The sequence below is a fragment of the Cetorhinus maximus genome, chromosome 15, assembly GCF_964194155.1.
Source record: "Cetorhinus maximus chromosome 15, sCetMax3.hap1.1, whole genome shotgun sequence".
Taxonomy (NCBI): Eukaryota; Metazoa; Chordata; class Chondrichthyes; order Lamniformes; family Cetorhinidae; genus Cetorhinus; species Cetorhinus maximus.
In genome coordinates, this window is record NC_135893.1 from 37,911,479 (window position 1) to 37,936,180 (window position 24,702).

General features: G+C 42.2%; 1 protein-coding gene across 1 annotated transcript in view; it reads left to right on the forward strand.

Annotated features, from left to right (window-relative positions):
• hspg2 (heparan sulfate proteoglycan 2) overlaps positions 1-24,702 on the forward strand; it is a 524,258-nt gene that overhangs the window by 294,378 nt on the left and 205,178 nt on the right. Inside the window, exons 31-33 of the mRNA XM_078558280.1 lie at positions 3,113-3,183; positions 4,400-4,540; positions 12,815-13,009. Of these exons, the coding sequence (XP_078414406.1) occupies positions 3,113-3,183; positions 4,400-4,540; positions 12,815-13,009 (407 nt within the window). The remainder of the gene's footprint in view (positions 1-3,112; positions 3,184-4,399; positions 4,541-12,814; positions 13,010-24,702) is intronic.

Here is a 24,702-nt window from a genome sequence, read left to right on the forward strand (position 1 = left end):
AAGCATCCTCTCAACATCTACCCCATCAAGACCCCTCAGAATCTTATATGTTTCAATAAGATCACCTCATTCTTCTTAACTCCAATCTGTATAGGCCCAAGCTGCTCAACCTTTCCTCTTAAGACAACCCCTTCATCCCAGGAATCAGCCTAATAAACCTATTCTGACAGCTTCCAATGCAAGTATATCCATCTTGATCAAAAACGTACAAAGTACTGTAGGTGCGGTCTCACCAATGTCTTGCATTGTTGTATCAAGACTTCCCTACTTGTGTACTCCAGCCACCTTGCAATTAAGGTCAACATTCTATTTGCCTTCCTAATTATTTCAAAATTGAATTTAATTCCCTGGCTGCCATGGTGGGACTTGGAACACTAGACCTGGTCTTTGGATTATTAGACCACTAACATTACCACCAAGCTACCATTCCTTGTTGATTAGGCGCCATGTAAGTGACATACATATGGTTTGGTAGCCATTACAGAGGCTGCAAGGTGACCAAAGCTGGGACCTAAATATTCTAGAGCATTTGACAATTTGAAAGGATAGGAAGCTAGGGAAAGGTGGTGGGGTAGCTCTGTTAAGGACAGCATCTGTACAGGAGTGAGAAATGACCTTAGTTTTAAAGATCAAGGTGTTGAATTAGTTTGAGTAGATATAAGAAATAGCAAAGGTAAGAAGTCACTTGTGGGAGTAGTTTATAGGGCCCTAAAAAGTAACTACACTGTAGGACAGCGTATACAGGAAGAAATAATGGGGGCTCATAAGAATGCTAGGCAATAAGCATGGGTGATTTTACTCTACATATAGATTGGACATATCAGGTTGGCAAAGGTAGCCTGTAAGATGAGGTCATAGAGTGTTTTAGGGACAGTTTCTTAGAGCAGTATGTTCTAAAGCCAACCAGAGAGCAGGCTATTCTGGACCTGGTAATGTGTAATGAGACAGGATTAATTGATGACCTCATAGTATAGGAGCCTCTTGGTAACAGTGATTTTAACATGATTGAATTTCGCATTCAGTTTGAGGAAGGGAAGAGTGGGTCTAAGATGAGTGTTTTAAACTTGAATAAAAACAATTGCAAGGGTATGAATACAGGGCTGGCTAAAGTGAATTGGGAAATAAGGTTAAGGATAGGTCCATAGAGATGCAGTGGCAGATATTTAAGGAAATATTTAATAACACTCAGCAAAGATATATTCCAGTATGAAAGAAAGATGCTAGGAGAAGGATGCACCATCCATTGCCTAACTAAGGAAGCTGAGGATAGTGTCAAATTAAAAGAAAAAGCATACAATTTTATGAAGATCAGTGTTAGGACGGTAAATTGGATAGAATTTAAAAACCAGCAAAGAATGACTCAAAAACAGGAGGGATAAATTAGAGTATAAGAGAAAGCTAGCTAGAAATATAATAGTAAGAGTTTCTTTTAAAAAGGAAAAGAGTAACTAAGGTGAGTTTTGGTCCTCAAGAGAGAGTCTGGAGAATTAATAATGGGAAATAAGGAAATGACGCAAGCATTGAACAGATATTGTGTCTGTCTTCACTGTAGAAGACACAAATAACACCCCAGAAATATCTGTAAATCAAGAGGTGAAAGGGAGGGAGGAACTTAAAACAATTACAATCAACAGGGAAAGAGTACTGAGGAAAACTATTAGAACTAAAGGTTGAGAAGTCCCCAGGACTTGATGGCCTGCATCTTATGGTCTGAAAAGAAATACCTGTGGAGATATTAGATACATTGGTTAATTTTTCAAAGTTCCCTAGATTCTGAAAAGGTCCTATTAGATTGGAAAATGGTGAATGTAATTCCTCCATTCAGGAAAGGAGGGAGACAGAAAACATGAAACTACAGGCTTGACATCTGTCAGAGAGAAAATACTAGAAGCTATTATTAAGGAGGTTATAGCTGGGCACTTAGAAAACCTTAATGCAATCAGGCAGAGTCAACTTGGTTTTGTGAAAGGGACGTCGTGTTTGACTAATTTATTAAGAGTCCTTTGAGGAAATAGCAAGCAACATGGATAAAGGGGAACCTGTAGATGTGATGTACTTGGATTTCCAAAAGACATTTGATGAGGTGCCACATCAAAGGTTATCAGACAAAATAAGAGCTCATGGTACATGGGGTCACATATTAGCATAGATAGAGAATTGGTTAGCTAACAGGATTAAAGAGTAGGGATAAATGGGTTGAGTAGGCAAGCTGTAATTAGTGGAGTGACTGAGATCAGTGCTGGGCCTGAGCTATTTACAATCTACATCAATGACTTGGATGACAGGACCGAATGTGTGATTGCTAAATTTGCTGATGACACAAAGATAGGTAGGAGAGTAAATTGTGAAGAAAACATAAGGAGTCTGCAAAGGGATATAGATAGGTTAAATGAGCGGAAAAAGTTTGGCAGATGGAGTATACCATGGGAAAATATGAGGTTCCCCACATTGGCAAGAAGAATAAAAAAGCAGAATGTTATCTAAATGGATTGAGATTACAGGACTCTGGATTGAAACTTGAACCTGTGACCCAGAGATGAGAATTCTACCTCTGAGCCAAGGCCTAGAGGCCAATTACAACTTAACTTTTCCTTCTCATGTATTTGAGTCTACTACCTTGCCTGGTAGATTACCCCAAATGCTTCTCACTCCTTAAGTTAAGAAGCCTTTCTTAACATCTATTTTAAATATATTTTTAACTAACCTTGCCCAGCTGGCCTGACTTACCTTTAAGTGATTTAAGACCTTTTCTCCAGATAGCAGAGATTAAGCTTCTCCAACTTTTCTTTGTCATTCTTCCGTCTTAAACCTTCTCCAGTGCATTTATTTTGTTTTAAGTGAGGCAACCAGTTTCCTGGTCAGCATTGGGCTCTTCTCAAACATCACTGGGACTCTGGAGCTGCTAGCCAATACTGAAGAGTCAACACAGTGAGATGAGTGCAGCGATGGGTCCACATTCTACAATAGCAAGAGCAACTCTCATCCCACTGAGAGACCCACCATAGTGGATCTTGAGGCGCCTGTTAAAATTCGGATCTTCTTTCTGGTAACTTTTGTGATTTTCCTCAGTTTATGAATGAAACCAGAAATGTTTCATTTGCTGTGTTTGCAGCTGGCTGTACATGTGATTGGAGAGGAAGTACTGGAGGCCAATGTGATGCCACTGGGCACTGCCAATGCAAGGTAATGATTGAATACTACCCATTGGAGAGCAACCATTGGAGATTTTCCTAAACCACCTGACCAAAGTAGTCAAATATAATTGAGTTATATTGTAGGATAATTATTTTATTTTTACATTTGGGAGTAGGGATGGAAAGAATCATATTTTTAAAAGACATTTCCCTTGGGTATAACACAGCAAATTCTAAAAGCGTCTGGTCTCACAACCATGGGGAAGCTATTTTAAAGAAGATCCTGTCAGTCCAACAATATACAGTGAAGACGCTGTCGGGCTGTGATACTTCATGAGGTTCCAGCTTGGGAACTGATATTTGGGTGGGTGCTTCATTTCAGGCTCAGCTACAGGTTCGGGTGCTACAGTTGAAGTCTCGAGATTAGGAAGGACGAACCAGCCAGAGTTCGTGCTGATCACTCTCCAGGGTCCACGCGGGGGCAGATATCACATGCAAATGAGGCCGGCCTTGGCAGCGATGCCTGTTTTCACTCCCTGTCGCAGCTCACACATGAATAACAGTCACTTGGACAAGGCACCGGAGGGTGACAGGTGTCCGTGAAGCCACATTCTAGCAATTAGTCAACCGTTTCAGGAGAGAAAATTGGGTTGCAGGGATGCAAATAAAGTGAATGTCTTCATTTTAAGCATTAAATTAATTTGTGGCTGCCGCCTACCAATACACCTCACTGCACTGCAGATAAGACGTAGTCTATTCTCACAGATAGTCATAGGTGTGGTTCCTCAACATATCACCAAATGGATCCCCCTCAGTAGGGCTTTGAAACAGAATGAAATCACCTGGGGGTGAAGGTAGGAGTATTGAGTGGTCGAGGTGATTTTATCCTCTCTGATGAGCATCAGTGTCGTAAAGAACTCCTTCATGAAAATCTAGTCCTGATATCATAGTCTTCTGGTTTGATGTTGGGATTTCCACTTGTCTACCTGGTCCTTTTTCAAACTTCATTCAACTCCAGCTGCACTGTCTGCAAAATGGAGCCTAGTTACTCCTGCTGAGATTGATCATACTGACATTCTGGTTTAAGTGAGAATTCTAACGCTATGCCACTTCAAGTCAGAAACCTAAAAATTTACCTACAGAGCGCTGCTGGTTAAATCCAATTTCAGTTTATATAATTTATAATGTTTTACTGCAGAACGATGTGACCCATTTCCATTAAGTGTCATTTTAGTGCAGATATGTAATTTTCATTTTGATTACAGCCTAATGTGCAAGGCCAGACCTGTGACACTTGCAAAGCTGGTCACTTCTACCTGAGTGCAGAGGGCAGAGAAGGATGCCTGCCGTGTTTCTGTATGGGAGTGACGCAGCAGTGCAGCAGCTCCTCGTACTATAGAAAACTGGTAAGTTTTATATTAACTCTTCAATCTTCATCAACCTGTGTATAAACTGTAACTTCAATCATCCCCTAGGGAAAATTACTTACGAATGCTGTCCATATAAGATATTCACGTCAGCACAGGTTAAATGCATCCAGGATCTTTGGGCTGGGAACAAGCCTTAGTTCTCCCTTTCCCACTGACATTTGCCTCCCTATCCAGGAGTGTTTAAGTCACATGTAATCTGTCTGATCTAATGTCCCCTTATGTGACTCGGTGTCACACTTTGTTTTATAATGCTCCTCTGAAGCGCCTTAGACCGATTTATTACGTTTGAAGGCACTATATAAATATAAGTTATAATTCTCAGATATGAGCTAACATGTGACCAGCATATGGAAAAGCTGCTGCAGTTAATACTGGTAATTTTTGTAGGTTATGATCTCATTTGTTCCACCAAGCAGCTTAAAACTTTCCCCTTGTAAATCATCCACACACAATGTTCAACTCCAGCTGTAGTGACTGGTCTGACATTTGTAGAATAGGAATTGCACATAGAGGGGACTTTGACATAGGATGTTCCTCCGTTAACACTACAGATGCATGCATCAGGCAGTCATGCTGATCCTGGCCCAGCACATAGGGCAAGTTTGGAACACCATCAGTGTGTAGCCTGGACCTCTCTACTTCACTTCATATCATGCAGGTTTGGAATTATAGTCAGTCAGATTCTATAGATGTGTCAGCCCATCACATCTCACGATGAAGAATGAAGTAACATGCACACTCAGTGGAGGTGGGTGTGCCAATGAACCTTCCTGTTCAGTGTGATGGATCTAATTGATAAGTAGCAGTATCCACATATGTTACTGTCATATTCAGAATCACAGAATAGTTGCAGCCCATCATGTCTGCACCAGCTCTCCGAATGAGCAATTCACTTTGTGCCATTTTTCCACCTTCTCGCTGTAACCCTGCACATCCTTCCTTTTCAGATAACAGTCTAATTCCCTTTTGAATACCTTGATTGAACCTGCCTCCACCACACTCTCAGGCAGTGCATTGCAGACCTTAACCACTCGATATGTGAAAAAGTTTTCCCTCTTGTCGCTTTTGCTTCTTTTGCTGATGATTTTAAATCTGTGCCCTCTCATTCTCGATTCTTTCGTGAGGAGGAACAGTTTCTCCCTATCCACTCTGTCCAGACATTTCATGATTCTGAATACCTCTGTCAAGTCTCCTCTCAGCCGCCTTTTCTTCAAGGAAAACAATCCTAACCTCTCCAATCTATCTTCATAACTCAAGTTCCTCATCCGTAAAACCATTCTCATGAATCTTTTTCTGCACTCTCTCCAGTGCCTTCATATATTTCCTAAATGTGATGTCCAGAACCAGATGCAATACTCCAGCTGAGGCTGAACTTAGTGTCTTGTACAAATTCAACATAACCTCCTTGCTCGTGTAGTCTATGCCCTATTAATAAAACCTAGGATACTCTATATTTTATTAACCACTGTCTCAACTTGCCTTGCCACCTTCAGTGACTTCTAACCATATACACCCAGGTCTCTCTGCACTTGCACCCTCTTTAGAGTTGTACCCTTTATTTTGTATTGTCTTTTGATGTTCTACCTACCAAAAATTCTCCACATTGAATTTCATCTGTCATCTGTCTGCCCCTTCCACCAACTTGTCTATGTCCCTTTTGAAGTTCTACACTACCCTCCTCACAATTCATAATGTTTCCAAGTTTTGTATCATCCACAAATTTTGAAATTGTGCCCTGGGTCATTAATATATATCAGAAAGAGCAAGGACCCTGTAGAAACACGCTCTGGGAGGCTTCATAGTCAAACAAAATGAACTTTATTTACACAAGAACTTCCATGGCTGCTTGTTTCCAGCCAGCCCCTCGTACAGCCATTTTCTTTTCCTAGGAAATCCCTCCCTCGAATTTATTCCCCCGCGCTAGCCGCACATTGGTTGAACAAATCATGTGACCCCTACTCAATTGAACTGATCTTAAAGTGATGGTCATCACAGGTCCCAAAACTGGCTCCTGGGGAATTCCACTACAAATCTTCCACCAGGCTGAAAAACATCCATTAATCACTCTCTTTCTCCTGTCGCTCAGCCAATTTCCTATCTATGTTGCTACTGCCACTTTTATTCCATGAGCTATAACTTTGCTCACAAATCTGCTGTGCGGCACTTTATCAAATACCTTTTGGAAGTCCATGTACACCACATTAACATCATTGCCCTTGTCAACCCTCTCTGTTAACTTGTCAAAAAAACTCCAGTCAGTTCTTCAAACATGATTTTCCTTAATTAATTCACAGTTGTCTGTGTGAGTATTAATTTTGTCCTGAATTATTGTTTCTAGAAGTTTCCCCACCACTGAAGTTAAACTGATTGGCCTGTAGTTGCTGGGCTTGTCTTTACACCCTATTTTGAACAAGGATATAACATTTGCAATTTTCTAGCCCTTTGGTGCCACCCCCGAACCTAAGGAAGACTGGAAAATTATCGCAATTTCCTCTCACTTCCCTCAGTATCCTTGGATGCATCTCATCTGGTCCTGGCGCTTTATAAACTTTAAGTACAGACAGCCTATCTAACATCCTCCTCATCAATTTTAAATCCTCCTAGTGTATTAATTACCTCCTCGTGGCCTTAGTAGCATCATCTTCTTTGGTAAAGACAGATGCAAAATATTGATTTAATACTTTGGGAGACTCCCTGCCACCATGTGTAATTCCCCTTTTTGGTTCCTAAATGGCTTTGCTCCTCCTTTTACCACCCTTATATTATTTTTATGCTTATAGAAGACTTTTGGATTCTTTTTATATTAGCAGCCAGCCTCTTTTCATACTCTGTCTTTGCTTAGAACCATAGAACACTACAGCACAGAAAACAGGCCATTCGGCCCTTCTAGTCTGTGCCGAAATATTATTCCGCTAGTCCCATTGACCTGCACCTAATCCATAACCCTCCAGACCTCTCCCATCCATGTATCTATCCAATTTATTCTTAAAGCTTAAGAGTGAGCCCGCATTTACCACGTCAGATGGTAGCTCGTTCCACACTCTCACCACTCTCTGAGTGAAGAAGTTCCCCCTAATGTTCCCCCTAAACCTTTCCCCTTTCACCCTAAAGCCATGTTCTCTCGTGTTTATCTCTCCTAATCTAAGTGGAAAGAGCCTACTCGCATTTACTCTGTCTATACCCCTCATAATTTTGTAAACTTCTATCAAATCTCTCCCCATTCTTCTACGCTCCAAGGAATAATGTCCTAACCTGTTTAATCTTTCCCTGTAACTCAACTCCTTAAGACCCAGCAACATCCTAGTAAATCTTCTCTGCACTCCCTCAATCTTACTGATATCCTTCCTGTAGTTAGGCGACCAGAACTGCACACAATACTCCAAAGTTGGCCTCACCAATGTCTTATACAACCTCACCATAACATCCCAACTCTTATACTCAATACTTTGATTTATGAAGGCCAGTATGCCAAAAGCTTTCTTTACAACCTTGTCTACCTGTGACGCCACTTTCAGGGAATTATGTATCTGAACTCCCAGATCCCTTTGTTCCTCCGCACTCCTCAGTGCCCTACAATTTACTGTATATGTCCTACCTTGGTTTGACCTTCCAAAATGTAACACCTCACACTTTTCCGCATTAAATTCCATCTGCCATTTTCTGGCCCATTTTTCCAGTTGGTCCAGATCCCTCTGCAAGCTTTGAAAGCCTTCCTCGCTGTCCACAACGCCTCCAATCTTAGTGTCATCAGCAAACTTGCTGATCCAATTCACCACATTATCATCCAAATCATTGATATAGACAACAAACAACAATGGTCCCAGCACAGATCCCTGAGGCACACCACTAGTCACAGACCTCCAGTCTGAGAAGCAATCATCCACTACCACTCTCTGTCTTCTCCCACACAGCCAATTTTGAATCCAGTTTACAACCTCTCCATGGATACCAAGTGTCTGAACCTTCTGAACTAACCTCCCATGTGGGACCTTGTCAAAGGCCTTACTAAAGTCCATGTAGACAACATCTACAGCCTTTCCTTCATCTACTTCCTTGGTAACCTCCTCGAAAAACTCTACAAGGTTCGTTAAACATGACCTATGAACATTTTGGGTCCAGTGACCACAATGTCATTAGTTTTAAGCTAATTATGGATAAGGATAGGTCTGGTCCTCGAGTTGAGATTCTAAATTGGAGAAAGGCCAATTTTATGGAAATAAGAAAGGATCTAGGAAGAGTGGATTGGGATAAGTTGTTTTCTGGCAAGGATGTGTTCAGTAAGTGGAAGGCATTCAAAGGCGAAATTTTGAGAGTGCAGAGTTTGCATGTTCCTGTCAGGATTAAAGGCAAAGTTAACAGGCATAGGGAACCTTGGTTTTCAAGAGATATTGGTGATCTAGTTAAGAAGAAGGGAGAGGTCTATAGCAGGTATAGGCAACAAGGAGCAAATGAGGTACTTGTAGAGTATAGAAAATATAAGAAAATACTAAAAAAGGAAATCAGGAAGGCAAAAAGAAGACATGAGGTTGCTTTGGCAGATAATGTGAAGGTAAACCCAAAGGGTTTCTACAAGTATATTAAGAGTAAAAGGATAGTAAGGGACACAATTGGTCCCCTTGAAGATCATAGTGGTTGTCTATGTGTGGAGCCTCACGAGATGGGGGAGATCTTAAACAGCTTTTTTTGCATCAGTATTTACTCAGGAAACTGGCATAGTGTGTAAGGAAGGGAAACAAGCAGTAGTGTCATGGAACATATAGAGATTAAAGAGGAGGAGGTGCTTGCTGCCTTACAGCGAATAAAGGTAGATAAATCCCCCGGGCCTGACATGATATTCCCTCGGACCTTGAGGGAGACTAGTGTAGAAATTGCAGGGGCCCTGGCAGAAATATTTAAAATGTCCTTAGCCACGGGTGAGGTGTCGGAGGATTGGAGGGTACCCCATGTTGTTCCGTTGTTTAAAAAAGGCTCCAAAAGTAAACCAGGTAATTACAGGCCAGTGAGCCTGTTTGCTTTTATACTTCCCCTATGAACCTTCTGTATTCAGCCTGGTTCTCCATTGTATTATCCACCTGAAATCTCTCATAAGCACACATTTTCTTCTTTATCTTAACCTCTACTCTTTTGGCACCCAGTGAGCTCTGGATTTGTTTGCCCAACTTTCCCCTTCAAGGAAATATATGTTGACTGTGCCTGACCTATCTCTTCTTTGAAGGCACCCCATTGTTCAGCTACAGCGTTACCTGCCAACCTTTGACTCTAGTGTGTTTGGCCCAGATCCGTTTGTACCTCATTGAAGTTGCCTTTCCCTCAGTGAATTATTCTTACAATATATTGTTCTTTGTCCTTTTACATAGCAAGCCTAAACCTTATGATATAATGATCAGTGTTCTCTAAATGCCCCCCCCCACAACCCCACCCCCTGCCCCCAACACTTGATCCAATTGGCTCACCTCATTCCCTAGAACCAGGTCTAGCAGTGCTTCCTTTCTCATTGGACTGGAAACATACTGATGTAGAAAATTTTCCAGAACACACTCTAGGAACTCTGCCCTTTACACTGCAACTATCCTAGCCTATATTCAGATAATTAAAGGCCCCCATTATAACTACTTTATAATTCCTGCACCTCTTGGTAATTTCCTTGCAAATTTGTTCCTCTACAACCTTTCCACGAGTTGGTGGCCTATGGATTACACTGAGCAATCTAATTTTTGTTCAGGTAGATTCTGTCCTTGACCTCACTGGCATATTCTCTCTCTCCAGCACTGCAGTGTCCTCCTACATCAAAACTGCAGTTCCTTCTCCTTTTCTTTCTTTCCTATCTTTCCTGAACACCTTGTACCCAGGAATATTTTAACACCCAGTCCAGCCCTTCTTTGATCCATGCCTCTGTTATAACCACAACATCATATTTCCACATGTTAATCTGCGCCTGTAACTCACCAATCTTATTAAGTACACTTTGTGCATTCATATACATGCACATTAATCCTGTTTTAGACTTTATTACTTTCTCTCTAACTTTGGCCCTATCTAACAACTTACTATTCCCTACTATAGTGCTATCTCTCTCAGCATTCTGTGCACCTTGGCATTCCTCTCTGATAATTCTTCCTGGTTCCCACACCCCTGCTAAATTAGTTTAAACCTTCCAAAATAGCACTAGCAGATCATCCCACAAGGTACTCAGTCCCAGCTCTATTTCAATGCAACATGTTCAGTCTGTAGGTCCCACCTCCCCCAGAGCCAGTCCTGATGTCCCAAGAATCTAAAGCCCTCCCTTCTGTACCATTTATACAGCCACACATTCATCTGCTCAGTCTTCCTATTCCTGTACTGACTTGTGTGTGGTTACTGGGAGTAATCCAGAGGTTACTACTTTTGAGGTCCTACTTGCTAATTTCTGACATAGCTCCTTAAATTCTGACTGTGGGACTGCATCCCTCTTTCTGCCTATGTTGTTGGTACCACCATGGACCCAGGACTGCTAGTTGTTCGGCCTCCCCGCTCAAGGAGCTCTGCAGCCGTTCAGTAACATCCTTGACCCTGGCACAAGGGAAGCAACACGACATCCTGGATTCAGGTCTGCGGCCACAGGAACGCCTGCCTGTTTCCTAACTTTTGAATCACCTATCACTATCACTTCCAATCTTTCTTGTACCCACCTGTACAGCTGAGCCGCTTCTAGTGCCATGGACTTGGCTCTAACTGCACTCCCCAGATGAACCATCATTCTCATCAGTATTCAGAACTGAATACTAGTTGGAGATTGAGATGCACTCAGGGGACTCCTGTGCTACCTGCCTGTTCCTATTTGACTGTCTGGTGGCCATCCATTTTGGAACTATTTTGTTGCAGGGCATCACAGCATGATGATAGCTCAATGTTGTTTCTTCCTGATGGGTGTTCTCCAGATGTTGACAAAGGGACAGATGTTGTTGGATATGTGTAACCATCTTTTTGTGTTGTAACTGTCTTTCTGACTGGATGTTGTGCACAATCTCTGTAAGGATGATCAGAGTCTTAAGCAGAAATTGTTCACTAATTCTCTACACCTCCCAGCCCCATCCCATCCATATCAAAATTTGGATAGCACGCTATTGATTTGCCTAAAGTAAATTAGAATACTAGAGAAGATCACATTGAAGTTATACAGAATGAAATGTTTCTTTACTTAAAAAGGATCATTTTGTTTCACAATTTCAAAATTAGCAGATGATACAAAACTTGGAAATGTTGTGAACAATGAGGAGAATAGTGTAGAATGTCAAAAGGACATAGACTAGTTGGTGGAATGGGCAGATGAAATTTAACGCAGAGAAGTGTGAAGTGATAAATTTTGTTAGGAAGAGTGCGGAGGGACAATATAACATAAAGGGTACAATTCTAAAGGGGGTACAGGAGCAGTGGAACCTGGGGGTATATGTGCACAAATCATCGCAGGTGGCAGTACAGGTTGAGAGAGCGGTTAAAGCATACAGTATCACGGGGCTTAATTCATAGGAGCTTAGAGTAGAAAAGCAAGGAGGCTATGTTAAACTTGTATAGAACACTGGTTCAGCCTCAGCTGGAGTATTGTGTCCAATTCTGGGCACAGACTTTAGGAACGATGTGAAGTCATTGGAGAGAGTGCAGAAATGATTTACGAGAATGGTTCCAGGGATGAGGAACTTCAGTTATGTGGATAGATTGGAGAAGTTGGGACTGTTTCCCTTGGAGAGGAGATTCGATAGAGGCATTCAAAATCATGAGGTGTCTGGGCAGAGTGGATAGGGAGAAACTATTCCCATTGATGAAAAGATCGCAAACAAGGGGGCACAGATTTAAAGTAATTGGCAAAAGAAGCAAAAGTGATATGAGGAAAAGCTTTTTCACACAGTGAGTGGTTAAGATCTGGTATGCACTCCCTGAGAGTGTGGTGGAGGCACATTCAATCAAGGCATTTAAGAGAGAATTGGATTATTGCCTAAAAAGGAAGAACGTGCAGGGTTACGGGGAGAAGCTGAGGAAATGGCACAAGGCAAATTGTTCCTTCAGAGAGCCAGTGCAGACATGACAGGCCGAATGGGCTCCTTCTGTCCTGTAACAATTCTGTGTGATTCTGTTGCAAGTGATTTTTCGGTAACACTTGTATATCATAGTTCTTGTGTAAGTTGCCTGGTTTGGATGATACTGTAAGGCCTTAATGATCAGATATGATTTATAAGCAGTTAAACAAATGACCTTTCGTTCTGTTCACTTCTGTAGGTTGCAAGTCCATTTGTTCCACCAAACAACTTCCAAAACTTCTCGCTGGTGAATCGCCAGCGCACCACACGCATCACCTCGGGATTCACGGTGACAGTGAGAGACGGGCAGCCACAGCTCTCTTTTGGACAGTTTGGGCAGCACATGCAGGAATCCTACTACTGGCAGCTTCCAGAGGCATTTCAGGGAGACAAGGTACAGCTCCAGACTCTCTCAATTTAAATCCTTTGGACCCTAGAACTTTGCAGGTTTAAGAACTTGGTGATACTCGACATGGTGTCTCCTACTGGTGATCAAGATTGTTGAACAAAACCTTAAGTTGTGATTATTTAGGATTGAATTTTCTGCCACTCTCCTTTCATGATAATGTTTTGATATTTATAGTTCAAGGCTTTGGAGGTTGCTTGTTGTCTGTGTTGTGACATTTCTTGATAACAGTCTGAGCGAGCAGGAGCTGGTGCGATTACAGGGAAGTGAGGACCCAGTGTGCAGTTATTAAGGAAGTCCTGCCAATGTGAACAGCAGGGCCTCATCAACACCCTGTAGCTCTGCCCTCTATCCAACAGCCTGACCAGAAGGCGGGAAAGGGCACTAACCGCAAGAGGCTCTAGGTGGGGCCCCTTGGGGACTGCCCCTGTCACTTGGTTGGAATGGAAATCAGCAGTTGGGGTCAGAGGCTGGTGACCAGGCTGTGACTGGAAACAGAAGGTTTCCTTGAGCAGCCAGGGTGAGCACTCCTGCTCCACTTGGCCCACAAGGAGTGCTGGAAAAGGCACTTACCTTGTGGAGCCCTCAGCTCCCACACCCATTCACTGCCAAATTTCCCAACCCCAGGGAAACCAGTGCAGCAGCAGCAAAATTTAAATGGAGTTTCTTATTGCACTGTCACCCCATTTAGTTATGTTCATGAGCATCACTCAGGCTCCCTAATATCTGCCATGTAAAAAATGGTGATATGTTGATGTCTCGATCCATGTATTTCACTTTTAACCCAATCTCCTGCTGTGGGGGAGTTAACACTGAGGCCAGTGCTATAATGTTAACAATGGGATATTTTATTTACATATAGAAATGAACCTAATGAACATGATACATGTCTAATGAGTTCACAATCTTTATTACATGACAGGTGCAGTCTCCCAAAGATGAGCAGCACTGTTCAATTTCGCTCAAATTGTGTAGCTAAGAACAATATACCTGTGGAATAGAACATCTGTGTATGTGATCCAATACATTCTTAGTGTAACATGCAAGCCTCCAGTCTCATCATATTCACAGCATTGTTCAAAGATTAACCATCCCCCTCAGAAGTTCTGATGTAAGACCACAGCCTGAAAACCTAGATTTGAATTTTGAGTCTTACTGAAAGCTTTGATCCATTTTCAGTCAAAAAATGCCAAGTTCCAAAGTATTAAGATTAAATTCTGCCAGCAATTAAATTTTCTTTTTTTCTCTTAAAAATTGATCTGCCAAGAACTCTACCCCAGATGCCATTAACAGATGTTGATATGCGTGGAACTAACAATGACTGAAGTTTAATCTGGGATCGTATAAATGAGCATTACACAAGTCTTGCACATGTACATGGAAAAGATGATACTGTTCTTTCAAAGCAGAGTAATTGGTGCCTGTAGAGCAACTGCTGAGATTGGCTGAGACCAGCATTACAAACCTGTGACAAAGGCAGAAATATTTTGAGCCAAGGGCTTAGCCAATTGGGCAAAAATGGAAGGGGTAGAATTGACCTGGTAATAAATTCTCTCAGCAAAGCAAATTAAAATAATATTTAGTCAGGGCCTGAATACATGGATCTTACAGTCATATTGCTTCTACAACCACAACTGTGAAGTTTTATGGGTTTCTTCAGTCCGCTTCTACTTTATGCTCCCAAGGCAGACCACTGCACTTTGGTCTATTGTTTTCAGCTTTATCTCTAACGCACTGTTCACCGCTTTGTGCTAGTTTACCTCTCACTGTTGTCTATTCCCTTTCTTCAGAGGGAGCAATTCTTTGCCCGTATTAGACGTGGACATAAGGTAGCATTTGCATTGGGCCTGCTGTGATGTCCTTCTCATGGCTTGACCGCTATGTTTGTCTGCTTGGGTTTGGCTTTGCGCTGTTAGCTTGCAGTAGTGAAAACGTGCCTTGCTTTGCAAAGTCACTGTGCCTTGAGATTAGATAGTGGAGGCTACTGCAGAGTCCTCGAATGAAATTGTGCACCTACTGTCTCCACCAGGTTTAGGTGGCCAGGTGCTGAACAAATGTCTGGCCTTGATCCAGGTTACTTGCCAGTTTTTCCTACAGCAGCCAGACTGAGAGCAGATTGCCTACCTTTCCTCTCAATTCTGAATGGTTGGCAAAGGGAGCCTAGGAAAGAAGACAGGAAAATATCCCTGTCTAAAAGAAAAGGCACTGCGATAAATGTATATTTCCTCCAAAGAAAATGTTCAGATTTTCACATTCGGAACAAGAAGTGAATATGAGCTGTATAATTAATTTGATGTTCCTTGGTAGGACAGAACATGAGTATTCCTGATAAAAGAATCACACTGTCGAAGCTTTTCCTCTTGCACTCATCAGGACAGATGCAAGAATGCCAAATTTCAAAGGGAGCAACAATTTATGCTGCTTGAGAAAAGGTTGCTGATTGGTTGGCCAGTCCCTCTGCAGGCAAAAGGAACATGTCTAGGCATGTGCCGTTTTTGAGTTAAGCGAAAGCAGGGAGAAACAATAATTCCCTGGTGCATTCTCCATGGCAATACTGCGACCAATTAGAATCAACTTGAACCCTTTTCTCACATAGTATAAATTGTTGCTCCGTCTGAAATTTGGCAATCTTGTGTCTGTCCTGATGGGTGCCAGACAAAAAGCTTCAACAGCATGTCTCTCTTTTTCACCAATACTCAAGTTTAATGTCTGTTATATTGTCAAGACTTGGAAAAAAGGGCCTGGGAAGATCAATGTATCGCTCCAATACCCTGTAGCTGTTGGTGAATATGGAACTGCCATCATGTAAACCCCTCATCACTTCAGCTTAATCAATTTAGTTTGTTGTCAACTCCCATATTATGACTCTGAAATAGACACTAAGAAATCCTTTGCTGCATCCACCCCCTTAATCCTTTCTTTCTCCCGCTATATTTTAAGCTGTTTTCTCTGTTTCCTAATTTTTTTAATGATACTTTCCTCTGCCCACTCTAATCCTCCTGCGTTGTTTAGTCTTAAGCTTAAAACCTTGTAAATTGCCTTCCATCACCTCTCCATCTCCCACTGCCCATTGGCTACCTTGCAACTTGGAGTAACTTTGTAGCTCGAAGCAATTTTCCAGATGTTCAGAAGCATAGATTCAGAAAAGATTGACATGTGGAAGTGACAAGGCCAACTTTTGTCATGAAAATCGTATTCGAACAGGGAAATGATGACCCCGTAGCCCAGTGTTCAGATGAGAGATCTGCTCATCATTCTGAGAAAAGCGCACTGTGCACAATTTCAAAATCTAATTTATTTTCATCCTTTTCCCAGCAAATCTTTCACTTGCCCAGATGTGTCCAAACAGGATCCTGGTATCCTGGCCAATATATATTCATCAACCAGCATCATAGCAACATTTATAAAGCACCTTTAACATAAAACATCTCCAGGCACTTAACAAGAGTGTTGTTACCAGGCAAATTTTGACACTGAACCACAGAAGGAGATATTAGGATAGGTGAGCAAAAGATTGGTCAAAGAGGTAGGTTTTAAGAAGCATATTGAAGGAGGAGAGAGAGGCAGAGAGGTTTAGGGAAGGAATTCCAGAGCTTGGGGTCCGGGCAACTGAGGGTATGGCCATAAATGGTGGGAACAGAAGAAATTTGAGATACTCAAAAGGCCAGAATTGCGGGAATGCAAGGAGCTTAGAAGGTCATGGGGCTGGCAGAGGACGCAGCAGTAGGGAGGAGCGAGACCTGCAGGGATTTGAACAGATGGATGATGAGTTTAAATTGAGGCATTGCTAGGACTAGGAGGTAATGTGAGCACAAAGATAGTGCTTGACTGAGACTTAGTGTGAGTTAGGATATGGCTAACAGAGTTTGGATGAGCTCACAATTAGCAAGTGGAAGATTGGAGGCTGGCCTTGAGAGCATTGGATATCGTAAAGTCTAGGGATAATAAGCCATAGATGACAGTTTCGGCAGCAGATAAGCTGAGGCAGGCATGGAGACATGATATTATAAAGATGGAAGCATGTGGTGTTGCTGGAAAGGATATGCCATCAGAAGTTCAGCTAAGGGTCAAATAATGTAGCAAGGTTGCAAATGGACTGGTTCAACCAGGGAGGGGGGAGGATAAGATCTGTGGCTTGGGAACAATGTTTGTAGAGGGGACAAAATACAGTTGCTGTAGTCTTTCTTATATTAAGTTGGAATATTTCACCTCTGCTCATGTATTGCCAGATGCCTGAAAAACAGTATGACAAATCGTAGGAAATGGTTAGAGTGGTGGTAGTGCAATAGTGCTGGTGATGATGTGGTCATTTTCTCATTGCTGCTTGTGGGAGCTTGCTATGCACACATTGGCTGCCACATTTCATACATTACAACAGTACTTCAAAAGTACTTTGTTGGGGGTGCAGCACTTTGAGACACCCTGAGTTCATGACAGGTGCTATATAAATGCAAGCCTTTTCTTTGATATTCCCACAACTTTCTTGCCCTTACCTTTCTCAGTGGTAGAGGTCACAAGAGAGGGGGATACTTTTGAGGTAACCCTGGTGAACCTCTGCACCTTTTATTTTTCATTTTCTCCATTTTTTTCCCCCTGCCTCAGGTATTTCAATAGTCGTATCTGAATACAGATTTGCAAATTGCTGTTTTTTTTCTAAGCTGCTCTTTCCTCCTCTCCCCTCCCCCAGGCTAGATGTATTAAAATAACTGAATGTTAATCATTCACTGTAAAGATGATAAATCCACACAGACCAGAAAATCTTGATCTGCTAAATTTACAACATGAATGTGCTTTGCAATGTCTGTCAGCCTGTCACATGTATCATGTTTTTTTAAAACTGAACTTTCCAGATATTGGCTCAAATTTGGCTATAATGGCATAAAACATGGAACTCGCTCCCCCTAAAGGCATAGGTGCTGAGTCAGTTGAAACTATGAGCACTGGGAGCAATAGCCTTTTTTGCTGGTGTCAGGATATTGAGGTATTTAGTGCAAAGCCTGTTAAATAGGCTGAGGTGCAGATCAACAATGATTTAATTGAATGGCAGAACAAGCTTGAGGGGCTGAATGGCCTCCTCCTGTTCCTAAGCCTAAGTTGAAGCCCCTTGACTATTAACTTTTTTTTAACAATGCACTCCATGACCGGAAGATTAATTTTAAGCCAAAATCAGAATAAGCCATTTTTGGATAATAAATGGAAATTGGCATCCACTGTGCAATTGGAATCGTTCTAAATGGTCAGTAATTTTTGTTTGCCCTTGCTGTTGGAAAGGTGTCAATGATCAGAAAACACTATTGGCTTTTACTTGCATCTGCAGAGCCTGAAATTAAAATATATAAAACTAGTTTTCTGATGTTTCTATTAACATTCAGCATGCTTTGATATTGTTTGAGGGACGATGTTTCATGTTAAATCAAAGCTGCTGTATTTTTGATCTGCAATGACTTGAACTACTCACCTTAGCCTACCTCAACAAGATAACCAAGCCGTACTTTCCGATATTGCCAGAATTTGCTTACATGGTACCTTCTTGCCTGTACGTGTTTGTGCTGATTCTGAGTTAACTGGAGCACCTTGCTGAGCCGGAGGATGAGTTGTATGTTGTAAATAACGTTCAAAATTGCATTCATTAGAAAGACCTGTCTTTGACTGAGGACCAGCTGAGGAAGGATGCGGCCATCTGGGAACTCTTAGGCTCCTCTTCATCACTTCCTCGGGTTAAACGATCCTCAAAGGTAGCAGTGAAACTGCATGACAGTGTTGAGCATGAATCTCTCTGACTGTGGACAGTGCAAGCTGCATATAGAGTAGATTTAACCCTGCCCAGTCCATCTCATGCACAAGATTATTTCAGCTATTTTAAAGACTGCATTTTGATAATTTTTAAAATTTCTTTCTCCCACTGCAAAGAAGTTTACTAAAGTAATAAAACAATATACAATTCATTATTAAGCTCATCTTTGACAACTTTGCACGTGTGCTGTAAATGAAGCATAGGGAATTACTTTATCTAAGTTGTTATTGAGGACTCAAAATGAATTTCTGTAGGGATTGGAGACTCATGTGCCTCCTGCATGTAGCACAGGTTTTTTTACAAGTCGGGTTCAGCCACCCTATATAGTAGAAGGTTAGATACACCATTTGTACATGGAATAAACTGTCTTAGTTTTAGACACTAATCATTCAAGCATCTTCCCAAAGAGCTTGAGAAGTCAGGTGTTTTAGCACAGGAGGAAGCCATTCGGCCCATCGTGCCTGTACCAGCTCTGTGAAAGGGACAATTAGTCCCACTCCCATTCTCTTTCCCTGTAACCCTGTGGAGATTTCCTTTTCAAGTATAAACCTGATTCATTTTTGAAAGGTACCATTGAACCTACGGCGGGATTTTCCGCAGCCACCCGTCACCGCGATCCTCCGGCCCTGCTGCAAGCCAATGGACTTCTGGCTGGGGCGCCGCCTCGCCTGCGGTGGGTCAGAAAATCCCGGCCCTACTTTCAGGCAGCGCATTCCAGATCATCATAACTGACTGTATAAAAGATTTTAAAATTCTCTTCACCTTTCCTCTGGTTCTTTGTCGATCACTTAAACCTGAGTCTACTGGTTACTGCCTCTCCTGCCAGTGGAAACAATTCCCCCCTACCTGCTTTGTGAAACATACTCATAATTTTGAACACCACTATTAATCCCCACCCCGTGACCCTCTCTGCTCTAAGTCTGACAATCCCAGTCCCTCCACATGACCGCTCTCTCTCATCCCTGGTGATTAGTTGTGTTGTTTGCGAATGGTGATGATCTGCAGTCATACTCCAGGTGCCCTTCAGATAAAGGTTAAGTCAGAACATAATTGGACCCATGGCATCACATTGATCCTTCACGATTGGATCTCAAAGTGATGCAGGGAAAGGATGAATTATCAAACCAGTGACCACCTTGATTGTTTCTACTGCATGTTTTGGTCTTTTTTGAATGGTATTTTGGCCTTAACACTTATGATTTAACATCTGATGGTAGTCCTTCAAAGGACAGCAGTGAAAATTGAGTTTGCCTGTGGGATGCACAGATTTGAATAAGTGCATGACAGTTCAAAGGGGGAAGAAAATTTATAGAACTATTTTGAAAACAAGCTGCACAATGTCCTTTCGGGAAGGAAAACTGCCATCCTTACCTAGCCTGGGCCTAGATGCAACTCCAGACCCACAGCAATGTGGTTGACTCTTAACTGCCCTCTGAAATGGCCGAGCAAGCCACTCAGTTGCAAGGGCAGTTAGGGGCAGGCAATAAATGCTGGCCCATTGGCAGTGACGCCCACATCCCATAAACGAATAAAGAAAAAAAATTAATTATCCTCATTTGTGCTATGATTTCATGCATGTTTAGTATTAAGTGATAAGTTTGTGGCTGGATTGCAGTGGTGATTGTTTTCGATGTAAACACTCTTATACATGACTTGTTCCTTCACTTCCTTGTAGTCTGTGCCTGATATGGAAGAGCAGAAGCGCATAGATGACGAGATATGGGCAATTATAACTGGCTTTACTGCTGAGCAGTTGCACAAGCCACTCAATCGTACCCCATCCATTGACAGGGATCTGTCTAATACATCCCGTCCATTATCTCGACTGGCCTCAGCGGGGCCTGCTGGACCTCCTGCTCCCTCTTCCTCTCGCAATTCAGCACCTCATTCTGCACGCTCATCTTTTTCTTCAAGATCTGCTACTTTCCACTCTTCTCGCCCCTCATCTCTACTTTCCCCTCCTGGCCACTACGAAAAGGTATGGAAATCTTGCTTCAGTGGGAAATAGAATCATCAATTTAAGATGAATCCTTGTGTCTGTAGGTTTAAGATTAGTAAAAAGTCGAGGCACAGTTTTCCGTTTGGTAAAATGCCCAAAAATGTAGTTGCAACCCGTGCATCAGGGGATGCCTGTTTGTAAGCTATCTTCATCAGCAATGTAGAGCACTCCATTGATAACTGTTGCAAATGGTGAACAGTTAAGGTTAACTGTGACTTTAGCATGCCGGGCTTGGAAAAATTGGAATTTAAATGGTCAAGTGGCAAAATGTGTTGATAAATCATACAGTGCGCCCCCCCCCCACAGTGGTTGTATGTGACAGTCTGTCAATTCCTCAACCTCCAAGGTCACCAGGAGAAGATGGAAATGGATTTGAGGTGCTTCCACCAAGAGGGAACGTAAGTAGGCGTAAACTGGAATAAAAACAGAAAATGCTGGAAGCACTCAGCAGGTCAGGCAGCACCTGTGGAGAAACACAGTTAACGTTTCAGCTCGGTGACCTTCATGAGAGCTGGAAATGTAACAGATTTTAAACAGCAAGTGTTTAGGACCTGGATGTGCTGCCTCAGACTGTGGTGAAGGCAGATTCAATCGAGGCATTCAAAAGGGAATGAGACAATTAGCTGAAGAGGAAGAATGTGCAGGGTTACAGGGAAAAGGCGGGGGAATAACACTAAGTGAGTTGCTCGTTTGAAGAGCTGGTGCAGGCATGATGGGCCGAATGACCACCTCCTCTGCAGTAACAATTCTGTGATTCTGTGAAATACAGTCATGGGGAAAGGGGAAAGTGAGGAAAGGACAAAATGGAAGGTTCGTGATAGGGTGGGAGGCAAGGGATTAAATGACGCAAGGGATGTTGGAGCAAGGCAAAAAAGGGATAGCAATGAGACAAGTAAAGACATAAAAGATGGATGTAGAGGAGCTGTAAATGGCAAAAGCGGAATTATCAATGGTTCATCACTGTTGAGGCTGTCAGAGGGCAGAGGTTTGCTTTTGCAAAAGTTTGAAGACTTGAAATACAAACAAGGAGCAGGAGTAGGCCACTTGGCCCTTCAAGCCTGGTCCAACATTCAATAAAATCATGGCTGATCTGATTGTAACCACCCCCTTACCCCCAATAACCTTTCACCCCTTTCTTAATCAAGAATTTTTCTAGTTCTGCCTTTAAAATATTCAAAAGGCTTTGCTTCCACTGCCTTTCGAGGAAGAGAATTCCAAAGACTCATGACTCTCAGAGAAAAAATTTTGCTTCATCTCTGTCTTAAATGAGCAACCCCTTGTTTTTAAACAGTGACCCCTAATTCTCCCACAAGAGGAAACATCCTCCCCACACCCACCCTGTCAAGACTCCTCAGAATCTTATGTTTCAATCAAATTGCCTCTTACTCTTCTAAACTCCAGTGGATACAAGCCTAGCCTGTCCATCCTTTCCTCATAAGACAACCTGCCCATTCCTGGTATGAGTCTAGTAAACCTCTGAACTGCTTCCAATGCATTTAATCCTTCCTTAAATAAAGAGACCAATACTGTACACAGTATTCCAGGTGTGGTCTCACCGGTGCCCAGTATAACTGAAGCATACCCTCCCTACCTTTGTATCCAATTCCCCTCGCAATAAATGATAACATTCTGTTAGCCTTCCTAATTACTTATTGTACTTACTGTACTTGCATACTAGCCTTTTGTCATTCCTGCACTAGGACACCCAGATTCCTCTGAATCTCAGAGCTCTGCAATCTCTCACCATTTAAATAATAAGCTTCTTGTTTTATTCTTCTTGCCAAAATGGACAATTTCACATTTGTCCACATTATACTCCATTTGCCAAGTCTTTGCCCACTCACTTAACCTATCTATGTCACTTTGTAGCCTCCTTACGCCCTCCTCACAACTTACTTTCCTACTTATCTTTGTGTCGTCAGCAAATTTAGCAACCACACCAATGCTGTCCTCAGCCTTGGGCGTGAAGAATGTTAATCTTGACGATGCCCACTGTGTGTGTGTGTGTGTGCGGTGTGATACAGGACACGACGGCTCAGGGGTTGACTGCTTCGCCTTTTGAATATTTGCCCTCATCAGCCAAAGCAACATCTGTCTGGGGAGGGGGGAAGTGGCTGTGTTGTTTTCTGCACCCTACTGGAAAAAGGCAGTTGCGAAGGATTAGGCTTCCATCTGAACTCCCTTGTGGGATCAGTTGGGCAAGTTCACTCACTGGGAAGGCGAGGATAATAATACTCCCACCTGAGACGTGGAAGGGGAGAAAGATAGGAGTTTAAAAGAAAATGTCATAGTGGTGTTCTCCATTTGTATGTGAGGGTTTGCATTATTTTTAAAACCAATTCCATTATAAATTGATGAAATTCAGTGTTGATTTTCTCTGGACCAACATACAGATGAGAACCATTCCTCAGGGCTCTTCACTGCAAGCTCAGGAATCAGCAAACCTAATTTCTTCCCCCATGTCAGGCCCAAGGCCTGGAGGCTTCAAGAAGGTAGCCAGAGTTAACTTCTGCATGGAATGTTCTAGTATCTCCGTGATTGCATGCGTGTCTAAGATGTGAATGGCTTTGGAAAGCTGCCTGTTGGACTAAAGTTCAAGACCTTTGGACAAGGGTCCTAGTTGGCCCGAGGAGCTCATCAGATTGCCTGTATTTGTGGATGATTTCATTATTCACCATGTCAACTGGTTCAAGATATTTAAAAATAACAGCAAAGCAGCATGTTAGTAAAGTTATGTTGAAAATAGCTGAGGTCACTGAAAAATGTAGATCATTCTGCATGAGATTTTAACGTGGTCATAAATACCCTGCTGGGTATAGTTACCTTTATCTTATTTGGGCTGAGTTTTAGCTAGGACTAAAACTGTGTATGTACAGCTTTACTGTGATTGGTTCAAAAGTGCATGTTTGAACTTAAGCTCTCTTGATACCCAGTGTCATTTGTAAATGATTAAAAGGGGGATCTCATTAGTTATTGTGTTAAGGCAACACTCTTGAGAGGAGACTTTCACGTTTCTTATCTATTAAAAGTTCTAAGTATGAGAGGAGTTCCACTGGTCACCGTCTTTTCCTAGACTTGCTATTGAAGATCAGCTTTCGGGTGTCTTTGCCATAATGTGACGAGCGTCTTCAAATTGTGTGGCCATGGTGGAGTGATGCCAGGCATCACATTTTCCATTGGTCGCCATAACAACGCTGAATGTAAGACAGACCTGTAGGTGTAATTGGAATCCAGCATTGGTTTGGCAGGCAGGAGGAAATTTACATTTTATTAGTCCCCTGAAGCAATGCATTATTGAACAATGGTTTCAGAAAGTTTTCTTTTTAGCAAGGAAGTCAAACAGAGCCAAGAAACTGAACAGGATTTCCGTAACCCTGTTTTAAAAAATGACTACATAAAAACAAATTGACCTCCTATTCAAAAGCTTCACTAGCCAATGAGGCCTGCAATAGCCATTTCCACCATCCCACCTCCCCTCCTAAGTGGGCTTCCCATGCACAGGTGGGAATTCTGTTGGAAACCTTCAAACCTAAAAGAACGAGGTTGACCCTGGAATGCTTGCCAACTTTACATTAGGTTTCTACTAGTGAAAGATCCCAGCTACATTTCTTGCTAAAAGTTCCAGTCTCTCATGTGGAAAGTGATGGGAAACTAGATTTCTAGATATTAAGGATATGGGGATAGTGCAGAAAAATAACATTGAAGTCGAAGGTCAGACGTAAACTTATTGAATGACAGAGCAGGCTCAAGGGGCCGAATGGCCTACTCTCCTGTTTCCAGTGTTCCATTATTTTTCAGCTTTCAATGTTATTGTAGGTCGCCCATGCTTTCCAATTTCCAAATGCCACAGTAAGTGGCAGGAACGTGCCCTCCTTTGGTTAATTTTCA